General features: G+C 50.4%; 1 protein-coding gene across 4 annotated transcripts in view; it reads left to right on the top strand.

Moving 5' to 3' along the window:
• LOC105698870 (beta-1-syntrophin) overlaps positions 1-19757 on the top strand; it is a 205221-nt gene that overhangs the window by 164627 nt on the left and 20837 nt on the right. For all 4 annotated transcript variants that reach the window (XR_001103965.2, XM_012423476.1, XM_012423475.1 and 1 more), the window contains exon 4: positions 12096-12304. Coding sequence is in view for 3 of the 4 variants with exons in the window: in XM_012423476.1 (XP_012278899.1) it covers positions 12096-12304 (209 nt within the window). In the remaining variant the exon portion in view is untranslated. The remainder of the gene's footprint in view (positions 1-12095; positions 12305-19757) is intronic.

Here is a 19757-nt window from a genome sequence, read left to right as displayed (position 1 = left end):
CTTTCCGGACACAATGAGTCAACCTGACACGACAAACAGCAATCCACTCTAGCTTTCTCATCCTCCCAGGTCCACGTTCCTCGATTCTCTTCCTCTCCTTGCTCCTTCGCCTTGTCCTCGGTCGGGAATACCCCCGGGCCTGGTAGTTGGACAGCTAAAAATTTTCGAGCAAACAGGAGCGAGGATTCTTTGGGTCCCAGGACCCTCCCGTCCATGACCGTTAACTTCCTCGTACGTTTCTCGTAAAATGGTAAAAGACAAAAATTAACCGTAGAGACTGATAGGCCATTTTGACACGGCCGAGTTCCAGAGTACATTATCCAATTTTGGGTTTCCTCGGTCCTTTTTATGAAAACTCATTTCGGATCATCCCGCGATGAGCATTAGTGGATCTCGAAATGGAAATGACTGCGTCGCTCGGTCCGAGGACTTTTTTCCACTTTTTTCGGAATTCCGCCTCACTTCGAGAAGTGAACCGCGAAAAGCCTCGGGGTAGTGAAAGGTTTGACCCAATTATAATTCGACCGATGAGTTTCCCTAGGATCAACGACTTTCATGTGACGTGACGCGAAAATTCCCCCCTCGGCCCCGACTAGTAATTCGAGCTGACGTCCCTGGGAACGGGCTCCATTTTTGAGTCGCCGGGTCAAGGGGGAACTTTTTAGCTCCTCCCTCGTCCTAATGCAATCCTGATCCCGGATTTTCGCGACTGCCGACGAGCTAAAACCCTTCCTTTCTCTCGATTCGATTGAACCCTTCGAAAATATTATTTTACGCCGACCCTCCTCGACGTCTCTCGTGCAAATGACGGTCCGCGTACTTTCCGAGGTCCTGAAAATTCAACTCACCGCGTACGTCGTGCTTACCTTAAAAATGATAAAATTCGAACGATATCGAAAACGACGTGAATTATTATTAAACCGAGGAGAATTCAACCAAAATCGTAATTTCTTATAAAATTGGACATTTTAAACCGTGACAAGGGAAATACTTCTCTCCTCCTTAGATCGAGCCATTGTGACGTTTTCCTCGATTTCTAGAGTCCATTGTACCGAACCACGCGATGATTCCACAAGAAAAGGGTAAGAAATGTTGGAGGCACGCAAAGGCTGTATTAAGACCAATTTCCAACACCATCGACTCGACAATTTCGAGCCTCCATCCAAAGGGTTAATTTCTATCTCATGCGACGTTTTTGGGAAAATGACTCCGAATCGCTTCGACGCCGAATGAGCGTGATCGCGACCCTAAGGACTTCTAATTAAGCTCTCTTGCGCAAAGAGTCATTATAAAATATTTATTGGACAATTCAGTTGCGGACCGTATCGAGTACTTTTTAAATCTCGGATTTTCCCGCGCAAAAAGTGACATCTGCAGACCGAAGGACAGGTGCAACGGAACGGCGCAACAAAAAGGTACGAAGAAAGGACGCGACAAAAGATGCACTTTGTAATTGCGAGGTATGTCGGGGTAATATAAAGCGCGGAAATAAGACGGGAGAATAAAGGAAGGAAGTCCACCTCGGTTTATTGGCTAAATTTTCATTGGAAATAAAGCGCAGTGCCAATCCGCGCTTTGTTCACATGGAAATAACGCGGCCCGGTTCGGGTAATAAACGCGAAAGCTCCCCAGGGTGGGAGAAAGAGGCGAGACGGACGTGTACGGGAAGAGAAAGAACCGGTAATAAGTGGAGAAAGAGACGGGAAGAAAGAGGCGACCCGAAGAGAGCACCATGAAACCGTACTTCCACGGAAAAACGAGTCTCGAAGCGAGCCAAGAAAATCGAACCCCTTCGGATCCATTACGTTGGTCTTCCGATGAATTTTACTGCTACTTCCCCTCTACCTCTCCCCGGCTTCGCATTTTTACCGTAAACTGCGGAATCCCCCATTGTTTCCCGCGTTAAAATTACGGAGGCACTGAGAAACGATCTTCTTTCCATTTCGCGCCGATAAGGACGCTGATAGAAGGACATTAGGCATTCTCTAAAACGGAATTATTTTTCGTGTCCATTTGTTTAGTGTAAAAAAAATTAGGTAATGAGAAAATCGAAGATGAAAGAGGGTGTCCTCGTATTGACAAGATATAATACTTTTCCGTGACTTTCGCTGGTGATGGGGTCGGAAACGATTCGATAGGAGCTCAGCGTCGCGACGATAATGGCTATCGATCCAATCGTTACCAGTGGACCGAACTGGAAACGCAGCCTCTCTGTTTATATTTGTCCCCTTCCTCGAGTGTCGCCTTCAGGATCTGAAAAGATCCTCTCCATTGCTTTCCAAACACTAGGGACAAATGATGCCGGTGAAGCCGGCAGGGGCGAGACGAAAGGGGTGCTCGGGGTTAATTCCTGCGAGTCCTCGCAATTCCTGGCATTTCGCTCGGAACAAGGGTGGTAAATTTCGACGTCGACTCGATACTTTGAATCCTGCTCTCCTGAAGTCTTTCGTGCAAAACTCCGAATTTCTGACAATTCTTCGAAATTACTCCCGAAAGCCACTCTAAGCATTGAGATACCGAGATACTAATATTTTTTTACTCGATCGAATATTTCTTTATTCGAGGGAATATTTTTTTTATATGCACTCATCCTGAAATCGACCCAAGGGACTCGTCGATCTCTTCGCGACGCTCTTCAGGGTCCTGTTGGTCCTTGATGGCGGACCGATTGGGTCTCGTCGAGGCTCCACTATCAGGTTATCGCTCGAAGGGTACCCACCCTTAAGCCTGCCCGCCCCCAAGAGCCCTTCGATTTTCTGGGCACAACAGGGTGGCGGAACGATCGGCGGGTGTTAAAGTTTGACGAGCCATCCGGGATCCTTCGGAGGAAATGTGTGCGACGTCGGATGCCTCCGTGCGCGTTTCCACGCGTGTTGGGTGGCGATTGTATTTTGTCGCCGCGTGACGTCGCGCGACATGGCGTGTCGCCGTGTGTCGCGTGACGGCGGAGTCGCCGCGCCGGGGATGCGGAGATCCTGCAGGATACGACCCCGGTAGTCCCTTAAGCCCGGCTTTATCCCGATTTAATGCATTTTTGAAGGTTGGCATATAATAACAGCGACCTCCCGCAATAAACCTCCATGACGCGCCCCGCCACCGGCGCGTTTTTCTTATTCTCCCCGGCGTTCCCTCGCAAGCCCCTGTAAAATATCGCTACCTCGACGGAGCCTTTTATGAACGGTAAACACCAGGATCGTGCACCCAAGACCAGGAATCGGGATAACGGCCTCGGCATCTGGATAATTCATCGCCATTAATTATTCCCCGCCAAATGGATCCGCATTTCCGCCGAGTTTCCACAAAGGCGGCCCGAAAAATATCCCCGCCTTCGCGCGGTACCTCGCAATCTCTCCCAAAGGGTGAACTTAAAAATTGTATATCCAATCCGTATGGCTCATATTTATCTCGACGCGTTTTTAAGAGGTTTGGTTCACGCGGAAAAGCTTAAGAGTGTGGGATGGGAGGATAGGTTTTTATTTCATCCCGAACGCGGCGGTCCAAATATGGTACCGAAGGAGGCACTCGATGACAGAGGAATCCATTTCGATTCGGGTCCCCTCGGAAGCGGAACGTTGTGAATACTGAATCGGTACAGCGCATAGCTCTTACTCGAAACGAGACATTTAACGCGAGCCATTCTATCTCTTTAATAAACTCGAGGGAGGAAATTCCCGTCGGGCTTTGAAGGGGGAAGGGAAAAGGATACTTTAAAACGCCGAAGTGCGCTCGACGTCGATTCGCGACGTAGAAAAGCTCTTGTTTCTAGGAACAAAATGCCGTCCTACGCCACCCTGGAGCGTACAAACGAAAGCAAGAAATTTGGAAAAAAACTCAAGCTTGCCAAGTAGCAATGCGGTAAAGGTGGAGGAGCAACGGGCGCGAGATTAGGATGCACGCGGTGAAAGAAAAAAATCAGGGAAAATCGGAAAGTGCAGTGATTTCAATGCCGGACATTTAAGGAGCGCACTTATGGTCGGCCTCGAATTCCCGCAATATCGCCGAGGGGCTTGGCTTAATGGGGTCTGCGTTTTTGAGCGCGAGAATGTAGATTGAAATTTAGTAGTGAGCCGGCGCATAATGCGCCTCGAAAAAGAGGATACCGGGTTTTTCAGGTTTAATGCTAACAACCTCTCCCACGGGAATTAACATTTGAAATTGAGGTAAGCTCGACTCCGACGCACTCGAACTCCGGAATGAAAGCACTCGGCGCCTCGTAGAGGACTTAAAAGTAACAAAGCTACCCTTTTCCCCGGAATTGAAAAGCTTTTAGAAAGCGCACGCGTTACACATCCGGCTGCTGCTTGAATTCCCTTTCATCAAAAAGATTGCGCACTGCAAATTCGATCGCGCACGATTAAAGCCTTTTACGCTCGATCTCGCCGTGCCGCGACAACTCGTAGCTAACGAGTTTCCAGACTTCCCAAACTATCAACCCTTACGGATTCCGCCGCTTGAAAAAATTGTGCATCCACGTATTTTCTTTATAAGGACGTTTCAAGTCATCCGGGAGATAACGCGAAAATCCAATTTATCTCGCGAGAAGGACAGAGGAATCGGGTCTCATTTCCTCCATTTTTACGTAGGGGTTGACCGACTCCGCTGGCTCTCTCCCCGGACCAGGGGAGGTTCCATTTTGTCGCATCTGCTTACCGCAAAATAAGACCGTGCGACCGTACAGGTGTCGCCCCTGAAAAAAGAAGTGGATTTAAATCCAGCTTCACGGGAAGTAAATAAAAAGAGCCGACGATTATTTTTTTTGTTCCAAAAATCGAGGGAGGCGTTTTAACCTCCGAGAGAGGCGTTCACCCAGTCGCCGTGGAAATAAAACCGCCCCTCAAAGGCTCGAGTCCAAAAGGAATTAAAGTAAACCCTGGTAAGTCGTTATAATTATCAGCCGCGTTTCATCGCTCCGCACGGATGAACGACAGAGACGCGATAAGAGATTCTTCCCTTTGGATTAAAAGAAAGAATTTACGGCCTCACTGCTCGACTCTTCCAGGCGATTCGGGGGTGGAATTCTCACCCCTTTTCCTCCGGATAATCGATTCGCGAAACGAACGGGCGGATCAGTAGTCACGCGTGGAACAATGGGGCAGATTCCCCCTTTTCTCTCGACGGGGTCGACCGACTCCTCTGGCTCTTTTTCCAGGGGGTGGCGGGGAGATTTCATTTTATCGCATTTGATGGCTCGTCGATACCTACGACGCGAGCCGCTCGCGAAACCGTCGGTGAAAAAAAGGAGCCCCCCATGGGGCGGCGGGGGGTGGGGAAAAGCGCCGACGACGACGGGAAATTGGTAAGGGGGGAACAGCCCCTGCGGCCGGGCGCAAACGAGCCGCGACTGACGGCGCCATTAATTTCTTGAGCGAAGGCTCCGATTGAAATTACCGGACTTTTTTCCCGCCCCCTCCGGCACCCTCGCCCGGACCGCAAATTTTCGATAGAACCGATCTTGTCAAAGCGGATGCGTCGAATCGTACCCGGATGCCCCCCGGTGTCCAAGGAACCATGGGGGTGAACTCATGTAGATAATTTTTTTTCCTAGATAAAAATTTGGATAAGAAAGATGCTTATTTTTTGGGAGGGATTTTTTTTATTTTTTGGAAAATTTCGAGGAGCGTCGGTACCTCGTCTCTGGAGAGCATTCCAGCCGGGGTTCTGGTTTCTTAGGGGGGGGGGGGGGCACCGAGCGCGATCCCGGACTTTAATTAGAGAGGCTAAAGGCCCCGACGAGGCGCCGCAGAGAACGGAGAACGGAATCGGAGAACGGTTCCCTTGGATCTCGGAGGGCTTCCAGGACGCGTTCCGCCTACTCAAAGGGAATTGCGCGGCCTCCGATGCCCCGAATGTGCAGTTCGACGTGTGCCGCGAAATTTTCATTAGGTACACGACTGGGATCCCCTTTGTTTGACGGGGACCGGGAGAATAAACGCCGCCCGCCACCCCGCCGCGAAGAGAACCCCCTGCGAGCCTCGCGCAGCATCCCTGGTCCAGGGACCGGATAGATCTCTCATTTGTATAGAGTCGTTTTTCCGGGCTGTTTTGTCGTTCCGCTGTTGGACAAACAGGATGTTTGGGCCTTGGATTACGAGTAGCCTCCTCGCGAAGTCCCTCGTTTGCCGAGACTTCATCTCGAAAGGGGAGAACTCGGTTTGAGGGGCGAATCGATAGGTACCTGGGGAGGACCTCGAGGAGAACGCTCGAAGAAAGGAAAATCCCTCGTAATATTTTCTTTTCCTCCTTTCCCGCGCATCGGTAGATGGCGTACGTCACTTGGACCCCGAAGAGCCGTTTTAACCGTGGCGTAAAAAATTTATGAAAAATGCGTATCGCTTTACGAAGGGGACCAAGGTCCTGGCCGAATCAATGTCCCGACCCCGCGCCGACGCGGGAGGGTAACTCTTCGGGGAAAAAGAGACGACGGTGCCGGGGAAGAAAAGTAAGAAAGTCCTGTCGAGATAAAAGCAGGATGGAAGGAAGCTCGCAGATAGGAAATGGAATTTATCCCGCGGGCGGGGCATACCCTAAATATCACCGAGAAAAAAATCTTCGAGACGTCGGTCCGAAAAATTCCCATAGGCGCGAGGTGTCCTGATCATCGAGTCGGAGGTGTTATGAAAATTATTTCCGAGGCGGTTACGGATAAATTCGATAGCTCCTCGGAGATTCCGCGATCGCCGTCGGAATTGTCCCCAGGAATCGGGACATCCCTGTGACGCGCCGCATTCGCCGCGACGCGACGCTTAGAAATCCGGCTTCGCGGCCGCATATCTGGGGGATTTCGCGTGGCCTTCTGACCCCGAAGAATTCCCCTATATACGTGGCGATGTCCCGGGGTCGCGCGACCGCCCCGGGGGAGGGCAGATTCCAGGGGAAGAATCGGCGAGAGTCCCCTGGGATTCCTCGGCTGAAATGTACGATTCCGGCTAATATTCCGGCTTTGCGGATCAGCTGGTGCCCTCGACTCGTGTTCCGCAATTTCCGCGCTTAAAGCGGCCCGATCCTTCCCGGGGCCGCTCCGTCTCCCCGATCGCGGATTTCCTTTTGAGCCCCGCCTCCCCTTCTGGTTTTTCATTACGCCACCCAGGAAGGAAAAAAATGATTAAACCAATGTTGTTTCGGCGCGGCTCCGCGCACTTCGCGCGCGACTACCCCTCCGCCTGCGGAACGGGGTGCGTTCGTGTGGCCCGCCCACGCGTTTCCGCTGAATATGTGGAAAAAAACCCCGTCCAATAACCTCGGTACTTGAAATTGCTCTCAGCTTTTTTATGGCACGGAGGAATGCGTCGCGGAGCGGTTTTATGGCGTGCGCACCGCCCGGTATGGGCGATAAATTTGATTCGTTATTTCGTGATTTACATTTCTCTTGGATGCGCTGGATATCATGAGGCGCTTTGGATTTAGCGATTTCTCTTTATCTTTTCTTTTTTTTTCTCTCCGCCTTTTACATTCATTGACACAAAGAACCGCGCGTCGAATGCCTCGCCGGTTCTCTCTCGGACCCGCCGTGATGTCGTTTTGGGATTTAGGGACACGCTTAATTTGTCATGCCCCGTATTTATTTATTATTTGATAACGGACCAATGGAAAATTATATCGAATTGTTCAATTTTGCCAACGCGTTTAATAACCCATCCACATTCTATCGCGAATGTCGACCGTAAAACGTTTCAAGGTTTCTTCCCCGGATTATATGTTTTACAAGTGAAATATGCATAGGTAGTAAAAGCCTTAATGTAACATTGATCGCGATGCATTATTCAGGAGGGGGTTTCAGGGCTTTTAGCCTTTTTGGAAAGGCATTATGTAAAATTAAAAGTGCCACGAATTTGGAACACCTTTAAAGATTTTTCTCAGACTCCCGACCCGTGCATCGGTAGCGATTCTCTGCCGGCTTTCTTGACTCGAAAATTCAAAAGACGTAATTCTTTAGTCAGGACTTATTTTTTATTTAAAAAACTTGCGGAGGGGAAGAATGAAAGAAATGAGTTGAGCAAAGCGAGACGGTCTTTTAAAGTCTCACCCAACGGAGAAAATTCCTTAAGATAAAAAAAGGACTCTTAAAGGATTTTCTCTTTGGAGTGTCGTCGGTCGAGTCACACGAGGTCAAAGGAAAATGGGTCACGAGGTACGCTCCGAAAGGAAAGGCATTTCTCTTAAACCTGAAGCGCTCCATGACCCTCGCTCTAATTACTTAGTCCACGTGAGGTGCGTGTCGCAAAACGCACCGACAATTGCTGTTTTTCCGCCACCAACGGCCATTTTTCCCCACAAGACGTATTTACCGTGGCGAGAGGTCGCGTACACGCGAGGGTACATACGAGGGTACATAGGAGAGCCTACATACGACCGAGTACACGAGCTTACGTATATCTTTCGTCCGCGTACATACGCGCAAAGTATCCCTTTGATCCGGGCTTCTTTTTTCCCCTTTCTCTCTTATTCCGTCCCTCACTTTTTCTCTTCACCTACATTTCTGCGCAGCGGAAACAAAGAGATTTCGTATCTGACTTTCCCAACGGGGGCACATATGTGCCAGGGATGCAAACGGCCGAACGGTCAAAGTACATAATTACATGTAAACTCGCCCCGTATACCGACAACGAAAAAATGTCAAGTCCGCTCGTCGTCTCGCGGGAAACTTTTAAGTCGGCAGTTTCCGTTTACCGGCATTCAAACGATCGGAAATAAATTAATGTTCGTTAAACACTGATGTTTCAAATATATGTCCACGGGGGAGCGTGCACCTGGATGCACCTGCAAGCACCCACGTGTCCGCAGGTGCGTCAAAGAGCCACCCAACGCCTCGAGGAGCGACGCAGGGGTCGCGGGCTGCAAACAACGCCAGTCTCGGGAGCGGGCGAGCGGCGAGTCATTATTTCGTTAATTAAACGAACTTTCGTAACTGCTTCGAGCGGCGCAATTAAATGGCCCCTTTGAGACGTAACTTCGACACCTTGGCTTTAACGACGGGGCGATGCGCGCAGTTTAGATTATCTCGGGTGTCGGCGAGTCGCCGCGGCGAAATAATTCAATTCCGCGAGCGGAAGACCAGCCGGGCGTCCCGACGCCCCCGGAATTCGCGATCGTCCCCGCGAAGGGCGTCGCTGCTAATTTCGAACGACGGGGACGCGGGCGTGCCTCGAAAAGTGAGGTCGACTAATTGCCCCCGGGGCACAAATCCTGGACACGAGAGTCGGTAAATCGGTAAAACCGAGTCCAGGGATGGAACGGTGCCTTGGTAGGGTCGGTTCGATCCCGGGAACTCGGCCTCGGCCGGGATTCGCCATAACGGGCCTGAAAACGTCCTTTCGCGGGGTGGCGGCGTCGCGACGCCCGCGGGGTGGCACCTCCGGGCGGGCGGACAGGGAAGAAGGACGAGCGGTAAGGCGGATACTTTATATAAGAGACAGCCAGCGTTTGTTACCGGTGGCTTTATAGCCTCCGGTTCCACCGGATGTGCACACACGCCTATATCTGTATCTACGCCGTTCTCCGCGGAGCAGACACTTACGGTAGTTCGCATGAACAGTGATGAACCGTAAAGCTCCCGTCGGTCGACGCTCCCTGCCGGCCGCGCGGGAGAGCGCGCGCCACCCACCACCCACCACCCACCGCCCACCCTCACGCGGCCGCGCGGGAACGCACACCGGCGCGCTCGCCAAGTTTCAAGTGCACGCGAGCACGTCAGACTCAACTTGAAATTGAGTTGTCATCCACTCGCGAAGTTATAGTGCCTTTATAATGTGCCGGAGACTGTAATGCGAAAACTATTAGGGCCGGGACTGCAGATAGCCTGCTTTACTTGCCAAAGGAGACCGAGAGCGAAGGAGACGAGCGTATGCCGCTGATCCGGCGTCGGTTTCTTCTTTTCCTTTTTCCCTCCCCCGGGGGAATATTTTTTATAAGTACCGCCTCTTAGAGCGGCAGTCTCGGTTTTGAGGTTAGAGCCTCGGACGCGAAACGAGAGATTCTTCGAAATATCCTGCGGTGGGATGGAATTATTTTTCAGCTCGTTTCGATTTATTACGAGTAATTGGATAATTTATCTAGAAAACCTGGGGTTAAAATTTGCCGACTGCCGGATTATTTGGGGTGGCAGCCTCGTTTCTCTCCTTTAAATGTAAAGAAGTAAGTGCCGGCCGTAAAGATAGATGGACCGCCTTGTATGGCCGGCGTCCGAGCGCGAGACTGCGGTACGTCTGATTGCGAACAATTCCGCGGAATAGGATTGGCGCCGGTAAAGTTGCCTAACGACTCCACGTCCGGAGCATTGCCGCCGTTCTGTTATTTCCGTCGAATCGTGTTGTATGTGCAAAATTAGTCGGGTTGTTACCCATTCGTGAAATTACGACGCATCTATAATACACTCGGGGCTGTAATGCGAAAACTATAGGGCCGGGATTGCGGATATCTCCTGCGTTACTTGACGAGCCAAATAGGGAGGCAAATGCCCGAGGAAAGGTACATCCACTATGCGCGTCCATTGCCTTCTCATTTTTTGTACGAATAAAATATAAACGTTCTCTCTTTGAAACTAGAAACTCGGAATCAATGGCGCCGCAAATTGGCAATTAAGCGCGAAAGTCGAATCGGGGTTATAAACGTATCGCCACTTGTTCTTCCTTGTAAACTGCGCATTTCGGTGCAACGCATCTACCCTTCCGTTCGTTTTGATAATGGATTACTCTTCTGTACGAACTGAAATCTGGTCTAACCGGAGATGATAATTCCATCGATCGGGAACAATGAAGGGCTCGTACGCAAATATTTTCCGAATAACAAGATAAATTTCCGGCGCACGCGAAGTAATTAACTGCGCTGCAACAATGGTGCGTGCATCGTGCTTTTCGGCAAAACGCACATTTTGCGAGAGGAAATTCGGGGAAAAGCATGAAACGAAAATAACGATCTTCAAATTATGAAGACTATTTTCCTGGGAATAATAATTACCGCAAACAAATATTAATGGTTTCAATTTCGAGGTGAAATCTCTTTTGACGCAAAAATTGCCGTTTTCTCAGGTCGGCTCTTAACTGGACCCTGGGTTTCCTTTTGATCGGAGAAATTCAATATTTTCTTTTGTCTCTTTGCCCTGAATCTTCCTCGACTCTTCATCCTCTCTGCCTTTCTCCTCCTCTTTTCACGCATCAACCTTCTCACCGTTTACCACCGCTGGCACGGATGTCGCGAACAGCAGACGTTTGCAAAAAGATACAGATGAGATTTACGATACGCTGGCCGCGCCTTGTTTCGCCCTTTCTTCTATCCGTTCAATTTTCTCCCGGCGGTTAGAAGCAACGTCCCATTCTCCCCGAAGAAATTAAATACGTCCGCATTCCGAATTTCCGCTCCGCATTTCGGACACGTCGTCGTTCCTCGAATTAACTCGGCGGAAAATCTCGCTGGGAATGCGTCTCGTATACCGTGGAATTTCCGAAAGAGAAGAAAATAAAGAAGACGAAAATGATGTCGAAACGAGACAGAATCATATCAGGTTATATTCGGTGGAAGGATAAGAATACGCGGTCGGGGTGGCGAGCGATATCGATTACGTGAGGATTTCTATTATCAAGGTACACGTTGACGCAATGCCTGCCCACCCGTTTACCCCATTGCGGGTAAATTTAGCATCCATAAAAATATCCACCTCCCCGTAACCGTCGTGGAAAATTTACCTACCCTAAGTGAACCGAGCTCGCTTAACCTTGGCTTACTTACCGGAGTTCATAAGGGATACGATAAAAGATTGAAATGGATTTCTAACGCGAGATCCGAAACGCGTAGAAAAAAAAAATTCCAGTAATTAAAGAAACGCGTTCGACCTTAAAATTGAAATCTCGAGCCAGGGAATTTCTATCTCCTAGGACCTGTAGAGAAATTGCCAGGAAATTCTCTTAAATTCCCAGGAAAATGGTTATCGATGATACGGCAAGAGACACTAGGAATCCTCGAAAAGGGACACGCGCCTCTTTCGTATCCAGCCCGGAGACGATTCCGATTCCGGCTCTCTAGGGTTGGACTTTCGCGGAGCTTTCACGCGCACTCCTTGGGCCGCTTTTGACACGAGTTCCTCCGGCACTTTTTGGTTTCAGAGGGCCGCATTTTGGAGCTTCACTCGCCCGATGGGGTGCACGAGTGCTTGCTGAGAGCGGCTGACAGCGTCGAGGCGAACGTCTGGTTCAACGCGCTGCATTCCGCCCTGGCGGCACTCACCCTCAAAGCTCTGCGATTGGCGTCCGCGCTGCTGGACCCTCTCAAACTGCAGCACATCGGCTGGCTCGCCAGGAGACACTGCATTCAGGTAATTCCAAGCCTCGATTCTCGAAAATGCGCCCGGAAAAATAATTCCCCGTCGATGAAACGCAATTAACCATCAGTGGCCGAAAATTAAAAAAAAAAAAGGCCCGACAGAATTTGCTCGCAATTGAACCGCTGGGCAAAATCAAGGTTGCTACATATTTTTACCGCATTTTCTATTATCGTCAAGATGGTTAATTTTTTCGCACAATTTTTGGAAGTCCATCCCCGTCGCGTGATCACTCGGTGTTCCGGCACGGGTCCATTGAAAAATTAAGGTCGAGGGATCGGGTTGAGGTAGGTCGCCCTCGTGGCAAGAGTGGACTTTCCCGAGGATGGGTTAAGCCAAGAGGTGAGAAGCTAAGGGGATTGATTTTCCGCAAAATGAATAATCCTTGAGGTTATCCGAGCGATGGAGCGATACTTCGGGAGGGACTTTTGCGGTTAAACGGCGGCCAGAGAGGACAGAGCGCGCTTTTACTGCCTCCGGGAAAAGGCCCTGCGAATAAATAAAAGCGGATAAATAAATTCCGCTGATAGGAGATACAGTCTCGCGATATATTACAGCCGAATAACGCGTATTTTGACCGGGAGCTGGTGCGCGCGTCGAATGGGATCCTCTCGGCCGAAATAAATTTTATTTCGATGCAATAAATCACAACGCTGTCCTGTAACTAGGAGATATTTATTTCGATATTTTTTCACCCTCGCAGCTAGCCAAGTGAAAAATGATGCAAAATCCCGAGTCCTGCAAATCCGACACTCGACGTACCTACTTGAGCCCCGGCCGGAAAAAATTAAAAAATATTAAAGAATAAGGTCCCGAACTTTTCCGAAATTTTGTGCATTTTTTTGCGACGAGGAAGAGCCGTCTTTATCTAGGAAAACGTTCGTCCAACGTGATCGACCGATCGGACCGATTTCCAGTCGATTGAAATCGACGTCGGAAGAGAACACCTCCACCAGCAATATCTCGATCGAACGATTTTTTTTTTCACGTCTCTTTTCTAATTCCTCCAACTTTCCTACACTGTTCAAACAGAGTCGCGACCTCGTCCCGTTCGATCATCGCGCTGTCGTCGATATTCTTCGAAATTCAAATTGTGCCGACGGGGGAGGGGAATATGCTGATAGGAGGGAGAGGAAAAAGGGGACGAGCGTTCCATCAATGTCGCTGCGGCGCGAGATAACTTATTTCCGCTAAAAGAAATGTTTTCTTCCTCGTTACATGGACGGAATGCGAAAACGAGTAGGTGGCGAGTGGGAGAATTCGCCGTATCGAGATCCGAAAGGAAACTTGGATCCTCGATCTAATTTAACATGGATAGAGTACCTGGAGTCTTTCCAAAAACAATTGCTTCCAGAGAAATGAAACAAGCCCGTTCGATTTTTACCGAGCAATTTTCCCCGGGCCCGGGGCTCGAGAGGAGCTCTCGAAGCTGCCGTTATCAATCCGCCGTTATCGATCGCCCTCTGACTTGCCGACCAGCCGACGCATTGACCGGCGCCGCAATCGACTTCCCTTAATCCGGATTCCGAAAGCCACCCCTCGCCGTTTAAATCGCCAGCAGAGCCGATTTGCCTTCCCAGGGCCTTATTCGATATCATCCGGCACGATTAGGCGGTCTCACGTACGTTATCAGTCAGTTCCATATGCCCTGGAGTAGACATTGATATTTCCCACAAAAGCCCCTGACACCCCTTTTTTCAAATCTGTTTAAATTGCAATTTTCACGTTAGATCGATTTCTATCTTCGAAAACAAAATTGAATTGCATAGAGTCAAGTTAGGTTTTATTTCGAGGGAAGTTTACCCCCCAAAACTCGTTAACGAATTAACGAATCGTTACAAGGAGGAGGCTCCTTCGGGGTTAATTTTCCCAACGAATTTCGGACCTCCTGGAGATCTCGAGCCTAGTAACTTTTCCTTAGGAGCACCGTTGAGCACTTCTGACGTCCCGTCACTCGCAGCGTCCCCTCCACGTGACGTATCTCCGGGGGTGGTCCAGGTGGGTGGGTCGGGGGTGGGACGCATCGCTATTCCGGGAATCGATAATCGATGCTCGTACACGTACATCTCGGGCACTAGCCGTCCGAGGGAGGTGGTATTATCGATAAAGGGTTGACGGCTCGGATGGTTCGGGGGTGGTGGGTGGCGCAAGGTGGGCAGGCACATAATTGATTGGCATTAGCGCACCTGATTGCTGCGACCCTTCCCTCCTCGGGTTCTCCGAAACTGTCCCGCGGGGTGCTTAAATACCGCACCCCCTACGAGGGGTGCCGGGCTTACAGGGGTGTGTGCGTTCGCTGAGAGCACGTTAAACGTGGCTCGACCTCGTGTTTGAACGGCTAGCAGCAATAACGAGGTAATATCGGGGATGACCAAGATGGTGGCCGAGATGCGGCCGGATGGATCGCCCCTGATCCAGTTTTCGGGGTTGGCGGGGCTGGCCGCGTACTATCGGCCCCGGAGATGGGAGTTCCGATTAAAGTAGAAATTGGATACGAGTCCCGATACCGCCGGATATTGACTGATTAAAAATCGCTCAATTATCCGGCGTACTTGGAGCGTGCCGGTAATTCAGGCTTTGCCGACCTCCCCGCTGAATGCGGTTCGACCACCCGGTTTCGTGGCACCTTTGCATCGATCGAGTGCAGCGAATATGCTCTCGCGATTTTTCACAGCCTATTTGGAAAATAGGTCGTTTCAACCCCGCCGATAGGGGATGATCCACCGTAAGTGGCGTACAAAGATGTGAAATAATTATTCAGATTCAAGAAACGGGTCGGATTCGATCCCGATTATTTTGTAGCATCTCCTGGGCGATATCCATTGTCACCGGAGTGCAACTTGCATCCACCGGAGGTTCTTGAAAATCCCCCCTTAATTTAACGCATTCGCAAGGGCGAACCGAGGTGCCACGTAGTCGGGACGATTCTCGGCGTCTAGGATCCCGTTCCTCTCTCGAGGCTATTCTCCCGGCGAAGAAGAGTCCTCGAATCGGAAGAAGGTGCAACGCCGACGGAAAACTCGGAATTTCAACCCCCGGCGATTCTTCCCAGCCCCCGAATCAATTAGAGTGCTCTCGGCCAGCCAGGCTCGGCCAGAAGTCATTCGCTTCCATTACCGTTTTTGCCACCCCGGTTTAATTCCATTGCACCCCTCGCGGGGAAATGGGCGTGTACGCGGGATTATACGCACACCTCTCAGGTGTGCGTTTACCGTGCGGTTCATGACTGGTTCCGAATTAGGACGTAACCTTGTAATACCCGCCCTCGTCTACGAATGGTAATGCGACCCGAACTTGATGGATCAGAAATATCAAACAGGGGCAATTTGCGGCTGATGAAATTGCATCCAGGTCTAGTTAAACAGGCGACATGCGAGCGGGTACTTAGATTTAATTGTTTCCAGGTATGACCCACCCCGAAACCCCTAATGTACCTCGTACTCGATTAAATTTCTGGACGGGACTTGGACCCTCCGAAAGGCTCGATTTTTTTATTAGGAAATGAAATAGGGAATCATTAGGTACCCGCCTCGTGTTGGGGCAATTTGTACAATTTCGATAAGTCACTGGGGGTACTTCGTGGTTTTTCGTTTTAATTTCGATTCTCGCACGGGCGGGATATTAATTGTTATTAACGTCGTTGAGGGGGCACCCATGTCGGAAGGGCATTGAAAGCAAAGCATTTCGAAGTTTGCATGCGCGAAACCGTCGCGGCATTGGCGGAGGTAAAATCTCCCAAAAGTTCCCGATATTTCCCCGTCGATTCCAATGCCTACAACTCGCTTCCACCCCTGCAGGTCGCCACTCGACCCTCGTAACTCTCCGGTACCAGTCGGATTTTCCACCCCTTGCTGATTCAATACGGGAACTTGGCAAAATTTATCGGTCAGTGCTCAGCCCCGTATTCGCGGCCCGACTCGAGCCACTTTTAGGGCCGCGAGGGTTGCTACCCCTGCGCGCGTTCGGCGTCGCTTTGGACCGGGTCCGATCGTTACCCCCGGAATCCCGACTTAAATCCGCACAGATTAAACCTAACCCCGATACCCTACATACCCCTCTCCCGTTTTCTAATCCCCCACCGTCGAGCTCCAGAAAATTAAAAATTAGTAATTAGAGCACAAAATATCCCTCAGCCCCCTGCAGTCGATCGGACCGATGAAAAATCTGCGGCTGAGAGAGAAAATTAGAAATTATTTTTTCTCGGTATTAATTACATAATTCCGAGAGATTGTTCTCATTTTTATCCGCGGCACCCCATATTTCATACCCCTCGTGGCATCCATCGAAGGTAATTCTTGGGATCTTAAATTCCCGCAAAGCCGCAAGGAACTTGCATCGGACCCTCCCCTGGGGGAGGGTGGAAACACGTTCCCGAAGATAGAAAGAGAAAAGTGTTTACGTGCCCCTAAGATAGGCCAGGGGCGAGTCGAGCCCGTACGTCATGCGTTATCGTTTGCTTTGGAACTCGCCAGACGAATAAAATCCATTCCTGCCGAGGAAGTGTATGCTCCCTCTGTGCCCCCTCCCCTGAATCCCCACGGAGGTGCATGTACCTTGCTCGGTGTATATTCCATGTACCTCCGACGGGTACACCCCCCGATGCCCCCGAGTCAAATGCCCTGTTGGGACCGTTTAAAGGGCCCGGGTGCAATTTTTTCGATCCGGAGCAAGGGTTAACTGCATTCTTCGAATTTATTAGCGGGCGAGAATTTCTTCGCGAATCGATGCGATTTCCTTCCGATATAGAATTTAAGAGAGGACTCCCGAGCCGATTATTTAACAGCGCTTTTAAAACCACTTCGAATAAATATGAAGAATTAATTGAATAAACGAGTCCGTGCCCGCGTCATGTCGGAGAACAGCTATCGAACACGAACATTCAATACCTCGCACGAAACTTTTTCGTAAAAGTCAACGGTGCGCCATTTCGCCCTTTTTACGGACGTTTGTCATTTCGATCTCGTGCATGGTTGACTTTTACGTCCCGAAACGACGTCACTTAACGCGGATGCACTTAGCAGGTGCTGCGCCCGAAAGGTACCTAACTGCGCGGTATGTACGGTACAAATGGATGTACAGACCCGTACACTTTTTCGAAAATGTCCTTCACCGGACGATCGATACCGTGCGGTTTCGAGGGACTGGCAAAATTGCACCTGCCATTTTTGCCGAATCTTTGGTATCGCCATTCGTACTTCCGGGGCACTGAGGCACTTACCGGATGCTGAATTCGAAAGATAACTGCTGGGTGCACGCAGCATGGGTTAAGTGGATTCGCGGGATTATACAACGAGAGGACGTCACCGTGCTGTCGCGCGTTGTCGCGCGGTGTCGCGCGGTGTCGCGCGGGTTAAACGGGTTTCCAGCTTAACCAGTGTACGGGTCTAGCACATAAGTGCGCGCACGCCAATTTAATTCCGCACAACTCTACGCGAACACGGCAGAATTTTGCCGTCGGCCATGTGTGCGCTAGGCCGAGGGTGCACACGGGGTCTAACCGAAATATAACACCCCCGTGGCCGAGCGAAGAGCCGATGCCTCTCTCCCTCTCTCTCCGACTCTCCACATACGTATACATATTTCCCCTTTACATGGCCGAGGCGAACACGTAATGCGGAAACGCATTTACGCGCAGAAAACTCGAGTACATAGGGCGGCGCATGTATGTACAGGGGGGGAGGTATGTAAAGGTGGGAAGCGGTAGGCTTTCGGCATTAAATATTTTGCGGCTCAGCGCCAGCCTCGCAACTCCTCGCCCCCCTCCCGAGGAGCTTTCCACCTGTTATTAATCTTGCAGCCCGATACCGCCTTATTTACGCGGAATTATAATTTTACTGCCGGCATAAAGATTAGGCGAAATTAGCCCCGATGATTTAGAGCAGACCCGGATCTCCGCCCTCGCCCGGTCCTGGGCGCAAAACCGACCTCGGGGGTGTATCGCGAATCTGGAGATCTACGAGTACACAAGAGGGTACTCGTATGGTGGGGGACATGGGTGCGCAATTTCATGTGCACCTATGGTACCCGTCCATCCTTTTGACGGGCGCATACCGACTCGAAAGGGGAATTCGGAGCGGGTAATTAGAGCGACCACAAATCGGCCCCGAAACGAGAAAGACGGGCAAATATCGTTATCGGGGTGCGAGAAGGACGGGTACATTGGGTCGATGCAATAATCAAAGGGGAAATTAAATAATTCATTTACGTGCAAAGCAAGGAGTCGAGCCAGGTGGCTGACTTATGGTCCACTTACTCCCCTTAAATTTTTATCTCCTGCAGTTTGGGGTACGTCGCGTAATTTTTGGAAAATCGGAATTTTTAAACCTCGAATATACTCGGGCTGGGGTGAGAAAAAAAAGTTGATTTAAAGAGATACTTCATCGCCTCCCTTTTTCACCACCTTTTCTCCCCCGACGATCAACCTCATACATTACCCTCTTTCTGTCTTATCGTCGCCTTAACCACCGTAACAAATCATAGGTGCCATCTCTCGGACAATAAATCCCGGCATTATCAGCACACTTTCCGTGTCTCTCCTCGGAAATACGAGACGCACCCCCTCCGCCCCCCCTCGACCCCCGCGAAGTACGCCATCGCGGCGTTAACGATATACTTTGCGCAACTGGAGCGCGAATTCACCGCTGAAAACTACCATAAACGTATTGTTTCAGCCACCCTGATACGTTTTACGATAAAAGTATAATAAAACGAGTCCTCGCAGACGTGCGGAGGCGCGAGCAAGGGTAGGGGTGCCCGGGAGTCGGGAAAAAGCGCGAAAGCCTCCGTCGGAATTGTCAGACGTTCATATACCTATAACCGTTATCAGCGAAATGGTCTCGGTCAATGATCGGCGTAATTGCGATTATCGTAATAGCCGGATCTGCCGATCGTGGACGGATAATCGCGGCTTTGGTCGGGGGGTCTCCGGGAAATTATGCTATCCGCGTAATTTGCGGAGCTGGACAATTCGAGCATTCAGAGGGCATCTTTAAGGGGGTCCTCGAGGGTGGGAATAGCGATGATCGGGTCCTTGCCCCAGGTCCTGGAAATTTGCTCCCCTTGCTTTCGCTTCGGAATCGGGTCGTTCGTCATCAATATGATGTTTCTTTGAGCACGGTGCCTAATTTTTTTATCCAAAGTGCAACGAGATTTTTTTGGCAGTTACGATAACGAACGGGGTGAAACTTCCCCGGAAGTAAGGGCCTAGGGATCCCAGGGGTTGATATCAGTTTTCATTCCGAAAACCGCGGTTAGACCACATTGTCTGTCCTCGGTCTGACAGTGGACGAGCAGACGTGCGGTCGGCCCGCCGGAGTTGCGCATGCCACATCTACTTAAGTTCATTCTCGGCTCGTTAAGCGTGGCATGACCCAGGCATTCGCAATTTCGAGATGAACGGCCAATTCCGGGATCCAGGGCCGCGTGTTCCTCCGAAGTATCGCGCGGT

This window comes from Orussus abietinus, unplaced genomic scaffold (assembly GCF_000612105.2).
Source record: "Orussus abietinus isolate OABI.00-Male unplaced genomic scaffold, Oabi_2.0 scaffold12, whole genome shotgun sequence".
In the NCBI taxonomy this organism is placed as follows: Eukaryota; Metazoa; Arthropoda; class Insecta; order Hymenoptera; family Orussidae; genus Orussus; species Orussus abietinus.
The sequence above is the reverse complement of the archived record's forward strand: the minus strand, read 5'-3'. Positions and strand labels throughout refer to the sequence as shown.